This window comes from Schistocerca piceifrons, chromosome 5 (genome assembly GCF_021461385.2).
Source record: "Schistocerca piceifrons isolate TAMUIC-IGC-003096 chromosome 5, iqSchPice1.1, whole genome shotgun sequence".
In the NCBI taxonomy this organism is placed as follows: Eukaryota; Metazoa; Arthropoda; class Insecta; order Orthoptera; family Acrididae; genus Schistocerca; species Schistocerca piceifrons.
Genome location: NC_060142.1, coordinates 321,630,402 through 321,643,524, shown reverse-complemented (window position 1 = coordinate 321,643,524; position 13,123 = coordinate 321,630,402). Strand labels below are relative to the sequence as shown.

Genomic DNA, 13,123 nt, shown 5'->3' with positions numbered 1-13,123 from the left:
TTAGTTACATGATCTACCCATCTGATCTTAAGCATTCTTCTTTAGCACCAAATTTCGAAAGCTTCTTCTATTCTCTTCTTGTCTAAACTATTTATCATCCATGTTTCACTTTTGATAGATGGCTACATTCCATACAAATACTTTCAGAAAAGACTTCCTGACACTTAAATCTATACTCAGTGTTAAAAAATTTCTCCTCTTCAGAAACACTTTCCTTGCGATTGACAGTCTACATTTTATATCCTCTCTACTTCAACCATCATCAGTTATTTTGCTCCCCAATTAGCAAAACTCATTTACTGCTTTAAGTGTCTCATTGCCTAATATAACTCCCTCAGCATCATCTGATTTAATTCGGCTACATTCCATTATCCTCATTTTGCTTTTCTTGATGCTCATCTTATATCCTCCTTTCAAGACATTGTCCATTCCATTCAGCTGCTCTTCCTGTTCCTTTGCTGTCTCTGACAGAATTTCATTGTCGTCGGCAAACATAAGTTTTTATTTCTTCTCTATGGATTTTAATTCCTACTCCTAATTTTTTGTTTTTCTCCTTTACTGCTTGCTCAATATAAAGACTGAATAAGTTTGGGGATAGGCTACAACCCTGTCTCACTCCCTTCTCAACCACTGCTTCCCTTTTGTGCCCCTCAATTCTTGCAACTGCCATCTGTTTTCTGTGCAAATTGTAAATAGCTTTTCGCTCCCTGTATTTTACTCCTGCCATCTTCAGAATTTGAAAGAGAGTATTCCAGTCAACATTGTCAAAAGCTTCCTCTGAGTCCACAAATGCTAGAAACATAGCTTTGTCTTTTCTTAACCTATCTTCTGAGATAAGTCATAGGGTCAGTAGTGCTTTGCGTGTTTCAACATTTCTATGGAATACAAACTGATCTTCTCTGAGGTCGGCTTCTACCAGTTTTCCCATTTGTCTGTAAATAATTTGTGTTAGTACTTTGCACCCATGATTTATTAAACTGATAGTTCAGTAATTTTAACACCTGTCAACACTTGCTTACTTTGGGATTGGAATTATTATATTCTTCTTGAAGTCTGAGGGTATTTTGCCTGTCTCATACATCTTGCTCTCCAGGTAGAAGAGTATTGTCATGACTGGCTCTCCCAAGGCTATCAGTAGTTCTATAGAATGTTGACTATTCCTGGAGCCTTGTTTCGACTTTGGTCTTTTAGTGCTCTGTCATATTCTTCATGCAGTATCGTATCTCCCATTTCATCTTCATCCATGCCCTCTTCTATATCCATAATACTACCCTCAAGTACACCACCCTTGTATAGACCATCTATGTACTCCTTCCATCTTTCTGCTTTCTCTTCTTTGCTTAGAACTGGTTTTCCATCTGATCTCTTGATATTCATACATGTGGCTCTCTTTTCTCCAAAGGTATCTTTAATTTTCCTGTAAGCAGTATCTATCGTACCCCTAGTGATATATGCCTCTACCGCCTTACATTTGTCCTCTAGCCATCCCTGCTTAGCCATTTTGCAGTTGCTGTCGATCTAAATTTTGAGAGTGCTTCACTTACCGCATTTTTATATTTTCTCCTTTCATCAATTAAGTTCAGTATCTCTTCAGCTACCCAAGGATTTCTACTAGCCCTTGTCTTTTTACCTACTTGACCCTCTACAGCCTTCACTATTTCTTTTCTCAAAGCTACCAATTCTTCTTCTACTGTGTTTCTTTCCCATGTTCTTGCCGATCATTCCCTAATATTCTCTCTGAAACTCTCTACAACCTCTGATTTAGTCAGTTTATCCAGGTCCCATCTCCTTAAAATCCCACCTTTTTGCAGTTTCTTCATTTTTAATCTACAGTTCATAACCAATAAACTGTAGTCAGAGTCCACATCTGCCCCTGGAAATGTCTTACACATTAAAATTTGGTTCCTAAATATCTGTCTTACAATTACATAATCTATCTGAAACCTCCCATTGTCTCCAGGTCTCCTCCACGTATACAACCTTCTTTCATGATTATTAAACCAAGTGTTAGCTATGATTAAGTTGTGCTCTGTGCAAAATTCTACCAGGTGGCTTCCTCTTTCATTCCTTGCCCCCGGCCCATAATCACCTACTACTTTTCGTTCTCTTCCTTTTCCTACTATCAAATTCCAGTTCCCCATGACTATTAAATTTTTGTCTCTTTTAACTATCTAAATAATTTCTTTTATCATGTCATACATTTCTTCAATCTCTTCATCATCTGTGGAACTAGTTGGCATATAAACTTGTACTACTGTGTTGGCATGGGCTTCGTGTGTATCTTTGCTACAATAATGTGTTCACAATGCTGTTCATAATAGTTATCTGCGTTCCTGGTTTTTTATTCATTGTTAAGCCTGCTTCTGCATTACCATTATCTGATTTTGTATTTATATCCTTGTATTTACTCGACCAGAAGTCTTGTTCCTCCTGCCACTGGACTTCGCTAATTTCCATTATATCTAACTTCAAACTATCCATTTGCCTTTCTAAATATTCTAACCTACATGCCCTACTAATGGATCTGACATTCCACACTCCGATCAGTAGAACACCAGTTTTGTTTCTCCTGATAACAATGTCCTTAGTAGTCCCTGCCCAGAGATCCAAATGGGGACTATTTTACCTCCAGAATATTTTACCCAAGAGGATACGATCATCATTTAACCATACAGTAAAGCTGCATGCCCTTGCGAAAAATTACGGCTGTAGTTTCCCTTTGCTATCAGCTGTTTGCAGGAACAGCACAGCAAGGCCGTTTTGATTGATGTTAGAAAGCCAGATCAGTCAGTCATCCAGAGTGCCGCTCCTACAGCTACTGAAGGAACCACACATTTGTCTGGCCTCTCAACAGATACCTCCCTGTTGTAGTTGAACTTACGCCACGGCTATCTGTATAGCTGAGGCACGCAAGCCTCCCCACCAATGGCAAGGTCCATGGTTCCTGGGGGTGCTCAATACCTTAATTAACAATAAGCAAAGCATTTAAAAGGAAAGAGGGAGAGGGAGAGGGAGAGAGAGAGAGAGAGAGAGAGAGATTAGTTAGTTAACATCAAAATACATTTAAGTATTAGGAATTCCTTTCGGAAAGTGTTTGTCTGGAGAAGCCTTGTATGGAAGTGAAATGAGTAGAGAATAGTAGCTTTTGAACTACGATGCTGCGGAAGAATGCTGAAGATTAGATGGATAGATCAAATAACTAGTGAGGAAGTACTTAATAAAACTGGGGGAAAAAGGAAATATATGGCATAACCTGACTAAAATAATATCAGTTGATAGGACATGTCCTGAGCCATCAAAGAATTGTCAGTTTGGTAATGGAGAGATGTTTGTAGGACAGAAACTTGCAAGTAGTAGACTAGCATGGCGAGCTGCATCAAACTGTTCTTTGAACTTTGAACTGAAGCACACAGCAACAACACAGACAGGGAGACTCACTAAAAGTTAACTCGCCTGTTGCAGTCATAAATGATCCGGTAATGAAGAGCTACAATAGTGGAGGGAACAACTGAATGAAAACAGTAAATTCAGTCTGTCCCCGGAAAACAGTTGACACATTTGGTTGTAGTATTACACGTCAGAAGGATTATTATTCATTCATTTCTTTTGAGTGAAACCAGTTTGTGGGAGCAAAAAAGTGACTCTCAAGATAAATTCAGTGCAATATCCTGTTCCGAAATGATGATTCACATTATGAAACTATATTAATTAGAGAGATTCAAAGAAAATTACTGAATGATGATGACAAATATTTTCCCAACAAGTGACATTATATGTTTAAAAAGCAAGTGATTAAGTGACCAAACGATTTTAAAAAATTATGCCTTGTGTGCTTTCTATTCAGGTCACCTCGGCAATTACTGTAACAGATTCATCAATAATTTGTATAAACCAGTAGGGGGAGGGGGGGGTTGAGGGGGGGGGGTGAGAGAGCAGTCCAACCCCCACCCAAAAAAGTCATGCTGTGGTCGTATCCTTCATCTGATTCTGTACATAGAAGATGGACACAAAAGAGGGCAAGTTATGGGAGTGTTATTCATAGATCAATCAGCAGCATGTGATACCATCAACCACAAGAAGTTGATTAGAAAGGTACATTCAGTTACAAAAGACTACTATTTAACACAGTTTATCCAATGTTTGCTGCAAAACAGGAGTTTTCTTTCTTTCTTTTGTCATTTAGCATGTTAAGAAGAGCCAACAGAGGATCTTGATGAATGGTCTCCCTAAGGGCAGTGTATTGGCACCTCTGTTGTACAACATCTACACAAGTGACCAACCATTCCACTGTGGAACAAGACAATTTATTTGTGCAAACGACACAGCAACTGCAGTTCAAGGCAAAACATTTAAGGAAGTGGAGATGAAGCTTCCAATAGCCCTTGAAGATCGCGGCAGGTATTATGATGATAACCACCTAAAGCCAAATTCCAGAAAGATGCAGGTCTATACCTTTCATCTGAAAAACTGAGGAACCAGGACGGAGTTAAATATTATGTGGGGAGGACAACAACTACGCAACTACAATACTCCAAAAAAGTTGGGAATACAGTTGGATCATTGCTCACATTCAGAGATCACTGCCAAGAAACAAAGCTATATTAATATGGCCTGGAACAGCAGATAGCCTGGAACAGCATTATCCGTAAACTTACTGGCACCAATGGTGCTCAGAGTCTAGTGTCCCCCATACGTCTGCCCCGGCACTATGCTTCTCTGCGACAGAATCTGCCGCTCCAATTTGGCAAAATTCCCCACATGCCTAATGGGTGAATATAGCATTGAATGAGACTGGGTGCATCATGACTGTCTCCTTATGACTAACTGTTGTTACAAAAATTTATTAAATTATGGGTAATAGCACCAGTCACAGATATGGAGAAAAAGAAGCAGGAAATCAATCCCAGACACCTGCTGTTTGGGTAGGAACCATAAAAACCTAGGTTGAAGTCAAGGAGGAGCTTCATGCGCACAACACCAGCAATTCCATCAGCACCTGGAACTCAATGAACAGAGCTATGGCGAAATTCGTTAACTGAAAGAGACATACAAAAAATTTCTATTTAAGTACATAAATATGAATATAATAGAGGGAAACATTCCACGTGGGAAAAATATATCTATCTATCTGATATAAGTACATAAGATATAAGTACATAAATATATATTTTTTAAGAATACTTCAGATTTATAAGTATATTTTTATTCACCTCTCCTTCAAAATAAGGTATCTCATTTGTCTCTAAAAATTTTACAGCCTTAGTCCTGATTCATGCATAATCAAAGCTGAAAAAATATGTAAATGAAATTACTCAAATGCGCAGACTGCAAACATTCATGTAACTGTTGCAACTGTCAGAGACTTATGTCAGTTGGTTTTCTCATATTAAGTGAAACCACTCAGATCCAGAAAGTGAGTGAAAACATTTGTGTACCTGACATTGCTGCAGAGACTAGTTTCATATGGTTTTTCATTCAACTGAAAAAACAATCGACTGACCAGTTGATTGTTAAGCAGTTGGTTGTCCCATCAGTAAGTTACAGATTCTTTTGTGTTTTTACTGTTGGCAGAAACGCACAAAGAAACTCTTGCGAGACTTCAGAATTAAATACAGGAAAACTAGTCTAACGTGTGTGTCCACCCAAAAATATTAGCCTTCATTCATACCATATAAGAATTGTCTGTCATGATCTGTGTAATTTGTAGTATTAGCCATTGAAACTTTTGGTTTTGCTTTTAACTATCATGATTTGCAAATGATGTTGTTAGTAGTTGTTGCTAATTCATTTTAATATTTTTACTGCTAATGACATCTGAAAATGTGTGAAATATTTGGTCAGCAGTCAGAGTAAAGTTTGTTCAAATGGAATAATACTGGTACAACATGTTATGTATAGCAACTTGTGGTACAGCAGAGGTGATGCGCAGTGAGCAGGCATGTTATCAAGGAAAGGAATACAGTAATTAATATTATAAACTTGTGTTTTTGTTCACACACAAAATAATACTGCCCTGTTGTTTCAGCTCTAATGGCTGACAGGATAATGTAGCTATGTGTTTACCTGAGTGCTCTGGAGAATGAGAGTGATTGGTAAGCTGATGTGCTATGTTCCTATTCTTGTTTATGTGCCAGTCAGCTGCTCAACGTATGCGCTATTGAGTTATTGTCTTTGCTTGTACTGCATTTACAGCTTGCCTGTTTTTGTGTTAAGTTGATAAAAGTTGACAGGTTTCTCAATTATAAGTACAGTTCTTGTTAATCAACATCTTGGTGGATAGAGAAATTATTTTGGAGTTTTATTTACTCACCAACTCCTCGTAATTGTGCTACCATAGATTGCACAAACTCATTAAGGATTATTGCAGTATTAAATATGACATGTTTCGATGTTGAGAACCCGTCCAACTGGCTGATAGATCACACATATTCTCTAGTTATTGGTTACTTAACAACACAGCTTTGCAGCTAAATTTCATTGACTAATAAGTGGAAAGTCAGGTTTTCAAGATTGTAAACATGTTGTATTTCTCTGTGACATTTTAGGCGTGAACCAGAAGACGCAAAGAGCCCAGATGCAGACAGGGATGTATTTAATGAAAAACCATCAAAGGAAGACATTATATCTGCAACAGAAGCCTCAGGTAATGCAGTAATTTAAGTTGTACATTAATTGTACCTATTAAGAGTGCAGATAGTTCTTTTGATCCCGATGTTGGAATTGAATTTTAGTCAACTATTAATTGGTAGAATTCAGTTCACAGTTAATGTTCTGAAGTCTGTATCCTCCATCTAATCAACAATTATTTCACAACAAATGTAAACATGGCCCGTAGTAGACTGTAACGTGATTTTTATTTAACCATGTGATTAGCTAATTTCGACTACTTGTCATTGTCAAGCACTTGTAAAGCCAACGTGAAAAGCACTACATTGTCTGCATGCATCACACGTATAACTAACACTTTACACACCTCACATTAAGATAAGACATTACTGCACAAATTTCTTACAAACACATGGAAATTTGTTGTCACTGATTCATATTCATCCAAAGACTTTAAGACTCTCCAGCCTACTATGTTACAGCCTATTAGGAACCATGTTTATGTTTGTTAAGCACAAATACAAACTTTTAAATTATTTTATAGTTGTTTTGGTATGCAGTATAGATGAAAATAAGCTGGTGATTATGCTGACAATTCTGTAAAATTTCTTAAGAAAGTAATAAGCACCATTAATTAACTTTTGTAGAAAACTTTGCAGTAGTTGAAATGTGCCACTTTCATCAGCCATAGTTTCATAAGTGTTTCTGATGCAACAAAAAAGTGGCACAGTGCATAAAACTGGGATTTTCGTGATTTCAAATCACCATTTGGCCATCGTATTATGCAGAAATTTTTACTGCTTCATGAATGTAAAAATGACTGAAGAAAATGTGTTTGATTGAATATATTTCCCAAAACACAGTCTTCATCTTAACAAACCATTTAACCAAAGTAAATTGTAATATTAATAAAAGAATAAGAAACAAGGTGCAGTCCAAAGCAACACCCTTAGATAGACAGCTCACTAAACATGAAATGAACTGACAAAATGCATTCCATGTACACAGACTACATTAGGTAAATGATTTGCAACTTTGCAGAACAAGACTGCATCCCTGAATCCATCAGTAACTAGTATTTCCTTTTTTAGACAAAACACTGGAAAACATCAGCTGGAATTCTCCACCAGAATATTAGAGACTTGTGTATTGATCTAAATGAACTCTCAACCAATGTTTGTGACTATGCCCTTGTACTGTGCTTCACTGAGTACCATGTCTGCTGTGTGTAGAAAGACTTCTAATACCTGGTTACAATCTGACAACTTCATACTGCAGAAAATAAAGGGAAAGAGGTGATGTGGCTGTTTCTATTAAGAGCTGTATCAAGAGTAATGCAATTGGTGTAAGTGATTTTCATCTAAAACAAAATATGAAGCATTTGCCATTGAACTGCCTTTAAATAATTCTGCCTTATTAATTGCGGTTGTATAAAGGGTACTTTCAGAAATCGGGGCCTCTTTTTGAAGCTTCTCGACTCACTTCTACAGCACCTGATTAAATTTAAGAGAGATATCATAGAACTTGGCGATTTCAATTTAGATTTTCTATCACACCATAATAGATTACATACCTGGTAAATTTAAACAATGGAAAGTCCTAGATGGAATAATGATGATATTTTGAAAAGGGTAGATTATTACTCACCATATAGAGGAGATGGCGGGTCACAGTGCCTGTCTGTGACTCAAAAAGTTACAGAAGCTGGCCCAAAGAAACCACGACAAGTCATGGATCACATAGAGGATAAGGATATATTGTAAACAAGTACAAGAATTCTACAATACATGAAAAAATTTGGGCAGCACTACCCAAATAAATCATTATAAAAAGTACTGTAAAATATTAACCAAAGAAATCAAACAATCAATAAGTATATATTTTTCTCCAAAATTAACCAATCCTGTAATGAAACAGTCTGATGCATGATAAGTTGTGAGACAGGTACCAACAGTCCCTGTGAAACCAAAGACATTTTCTGAAATACTGATGATAACTAGAAATGAAGTAAGGAAATCCACTGACTCTTTAAAAAGCAGAGGAACACCAGGTGTAAGTAATATTTCCAGTAAACTTCTAAAATATTGTTCAGATCAATTGCACATTCCCAGATGGAATGAAGCTTGCTACAGTGAAGCCTCTTCACAGAGAGAGAGACATAACACAAGTCACAAACTATTGTCCTGTTTATTTCGTGACCACATTCATGAAAGTCCTTGAAAAAGTACTATATGTTAGAATTGTGAGGTATTTCAAAAATTTTGACGTCTTCAGTGAAAGACAGTTTGGTTTCAGAAAAGGTATATCCACAACTGAAGCTGTATTTTCTTTCACAAACGATGTATTGGAATCCCTAGGAGAAAAATTAAGCCAACTGGAATATTTTGTTATTCTTTCTAAGACTATATAAATCACAAAATACTTATCAACTAGAGGGGCAGTTGGAAACTGGTTTAAATTCTATCTCCAAGACAGGAAGCAGAAGTTAGTTTTAGATGAGAATAGCAAAGCTGTTGAGAGGGAAGAGGCTGACTGGAGCACAGCACTCCATAGAGTGCCCATAGAGTGCCCAGTGGGTTCAAAGTAACTCACTGTCTACTGAGCGAAACTAATTTACATCCAGTTCAGCTCCTATCATAAATTTCCACCAGAGTTGCCTATTGTACCTGACAGTCAGCAAGTTCAAAGGGTATACTGCACCAAATTCATAGGTCTCCACATAGATAGCAGGGTTAGCTGAGAACATTGTGTCATGCAGACCATGTAAAGGTTGTCCTTGGCTACTTTTGTCGTTCAAACAACCTCATATTTGAGACATCTGTGTCACGAAGTCATGTGCTGTGGAATTATCTTCTGGGGCAATTCACCCACATCATAGACAATTTTCTTTCTGTAGAAAAAGATAATCTGAACAATGTGCCTAGTTCCCTTGTTGTAATTTCTTTAAGAAACTTGGGATATTTACTGGAAAGATCCTGTGCACTATGAAACCAATGAAATATACCATGATCACAATGCAAGAAGAAAGGCTGGCTTCTATTGTGATTTTAAAAATTAACTTGGGATGCAGAAAGATGTATAGTATTTCAGTATTAAAGTACGTAATTCATTGTCAAATAGTATCAAAGGTCTCTGTGGTAACAGTGCAGTATTTAAAAATAAAATAAAGATATATTTTCTTGATGAAATATTTTATTCAATTGGTGAATTTATCAACAGACACACACAGCTTTTTTATGCATACTTTTTTTTTTTTTTGTCTGAATTATACGAGATGTGCAAATCCTTGTAGGATGCCCTTTTTTTTGCTTCTGTTTTGTTCTAGTGTCATGTTGTTATTTTCCCTGGAACATTTTTGTAAATTGAGTGTACTTTCCCTTCTTGCACATTCTATGTGATTCACATTTATATATTCTTTATACCAATCCACATCCTAGCATCTCACATGCATACAAGGGTCTGTAGAATATGTATATGGCTAAAATAAATAAACTGTGATTTAACTGTTTCACGGTTTTCCCTAACCAGGAACATCAATAAGGCCACAGCTATTCATTTACCATGCCTGTCTTACCAACTGATTTAGTGTTCTGTCTCTGGTGACTTCTGTGTTGACAGAACAGTGAACAACAACTGTCATTACTCATTCAATTGAAAAATATTGTGGATTTCTCGCTTAATTTTTTGTTTTATTTCTTTGCCTTTTTTACTTCTCTTTTATCTCCGGCATTGACTTAGAACACTAAGTTTTCTCTCTTATCAGACACTGTCTGTTTCACAGCCTGTTTTAAAGACTAAAAGTCCTCTGGGTGTGTGTCCAAATCATGAGGTAAAATGTCCTAATGTGTCAGTCACTATTTCTGTGACATCCATTGTTACAGTAATGGAGCCCACATACAGTAGTAGCTGGAACGTTTTGCACTGTGGCATGGTCACACACTCAAAAACCTTTTTATTGATATTGAAGTATGTACTTTTGTGTGTAAACTAAACATGACATTAAAAAAAATTGACTGGTTTCAAGTCAGTTAATTTTCAGTTTTTACCGTTATGCCTTTCTTCACAAAATACAAGCTAGGTAATTTTTATTGTTGTGTGTGAATTCCTTACGTGTTGCTTAATACTGTGAAAAAAATTTTTTTTTATTATCTTTCATGAGATACTGTTTGACATTACGCAATTAGAATAACATATAATTTGCTAGTTTTTGATGCAGTATATTGCTTGGCAGCATAGTATAAAATTATTTTCTTTTTCTTAATCAGGTGTTCAGCGCATCTATGACAGTGCTATCATTCATACTGCAATGGGGGATATTCATGTGAAATTATTTTCAAAAGAATGTCCACGTGCTGTTGAAAACTTTTGTGTACACAGCAAGAATGGTTACTATAATGGACACATATTTCATAGGGTAATTAAAGGCTTCATGGTGCAGACTGGTGACCCCACAGGTAGTATAAGCTCTTTATTTGAATCACTTGTTTACCACATTTTTGCATGATGTTTTTTCAAAATACAAATTTATTATCAATATTATGATGTCAGTCTCTCACTGGAGTGAAAAAGTGGACTGAGAGAAGATTCCTAGTTGCCGTATAGTGGAGGCATTGAGCGGTAATTGAGATGAGCTCTTTCTGATGCCAAATTCCTTTCCTTTCCATTTTCATCGCTCACTCTCCTCCACCCTACCCTCTTCTCTTCCTTGTTCTTTTCATCAGCTCTACCCAGAGAACATCGGTATCCACAAAGTCTTGGGGGGATTGGATGGAATAGGGGCACTTAGCACCTCCCCATGCCCCAGTATCTGCAGTACAGACTTCTTAACCATTACATAATTGTTGCACATTTCAGAAGTTATTGCCAGTGATGCTGCTAAACAACAGACTATGCACTGCTGAGCACTACTGAAAACACTGTGGCTTCTGCAAGCACTATATAACTTGGGTTTGTTTGGCTCTCATCCTATCTCACAGTAAGTTTTGCTGTTTTGTTGGTGTAGTGGCAGTTGTGACACTATTTTTTAGTCATGGCTGTGAACTATACAAAAGATTTGGCAAAATAGAATCCTCAGTGCTTTCTCTGTTTCTTCCTCATACAGTCGTTATTAAACTGCAGAAAGGGTTTATTCCAACACTGAGCAAAAAGTAAATATGGCTGTAATATATCTGCTTGATGTCTGCCCCCAATTCCCAAAAGCATATCTTCTTCCCCTACTACCCAACTTCATCACAAAAGTATTTTACTATTTGCTTCTATACAAAGATGAACTGTGAGGGCTAGCTGACTCTCCATTCATTTTTACATGGCAGAGCTATTGTAGTAGACATGGCAAAGCACACGCCAGCCTGTATTGAAGGCAGTTTCATTTATGGATCCAGATGCACCAGTCACAAAGAAGAGTACTATTTTCACTGCTAGAAGAGAGGAAAAAGTATGTGACATTTCAAGATTTGAATGATATACTCTTCAGGAGTTGAGACCTTCACAAAGGGTGCAACATGCAGTCATAAACTTACAAGTTCAACAGGCCAGTTGATGTGTCCGCACAGTCTTCACTTTCAGGGATTAGGCTAGCAGTAAGTTCTGTCTTCAAAGGTTTTGTTGATCCCATCTGTTTTTGGGCCTACCAGGATTTCCTCTGCCTCTCAGACTTATCTCGACTGTTGTTTCATCATTCTTTTTTGTGGCATTCTAGTCACTTGCCCTGTCCACCTTATTTCTCAATTCTTTTTTTATCCCTTCAGCATTTTATTCTCTAATTGATTGATTCTTTTTCCTGTCTGTATTTTACTCTTATTCCTCTTCAGGAAAACCAAAGTGTTAGTCCCATACAGCAAAAATGTTGCCGCCATAGTTTTATAAAACTTTATTTTTGTTTCATCTCTAACTCTGTTCTTAAGGTTTTGCACAGTATTGTGTCAAACTGGTGCAACGGTGACTATTTTGGTTCTGTCCTAGGCTGTTTAAAGATTCAATTCTATTGGACAATTTGAGAGATGTTTTATAAAATTTATCACATTCACCTCGTTGATTGCTGGTTCAGGGTAAAATTTTACCCAAACAGTGCAAAAAATGTAGCTTTAAAATCACATTTTGTTCAACTATTATTTTGTGCTAGTCAAAACTTAAAAATGGAAGGCTTGAAAATAACACAATAAATTCATCAAGATGATCAGATATCAGGTTTTTTAAACGCAGAAAGTGTAATAGTTGGCAATTGTAATTCACTTTTTTTCCCCTGTAGTCTTATTGATTCCCTGCTGGACTACTTCATTTTTTTCATATTTTATATTTTTAATTTTTATTGTGAACCTAACCAATATTGTTATATGAATCAAAATGTCTGTTGTGAATATTTTGTAGTTATATTTCCTAACTTGTTGGATTTCATCATATGAGACTAATTTTAGATCCTTAAATCAAAAAGGAGACATTCATACTCACATTAATAATATGAAAAGTTGTACTGAGAATATACAAATGAAATATGTTTATCTTTAGGTATCACAGAAAT

The 13,123-nt window shown here is 36.6% G+C and overlaps 1 protein-coding gene across 2 annotated transcripts in view; it reads left to right on the top strand.

Annotated features, from left to right (window-relative positions):
- LOC124797989 (peptidylprolyl isomerase domain and WD repeat-containing protein 1) overlaps positions 1 to 13,123 on the top strand; it is a 120,638-nt gene that overhangs the window by 100,900 nt on the left and 6,615 nt on the right. For both annotated transcript variants that reach the window (XM_047261168.1, XM_047261169.1), the window contains exons 11-12: positions 6,546 to 6,643; positions 10,872 to 11,060. In XM_047261168.1, the coding sequence (XP_047117124.1) occupies positions 6,546 to 6,643; positions 10,872 to 11,060 (287 nt within the window). The remainder of the gene's footprint in view (positions 1 to 6,545; positions 6,644 to 10,871; positions 11,061 to 13,123) is intronic.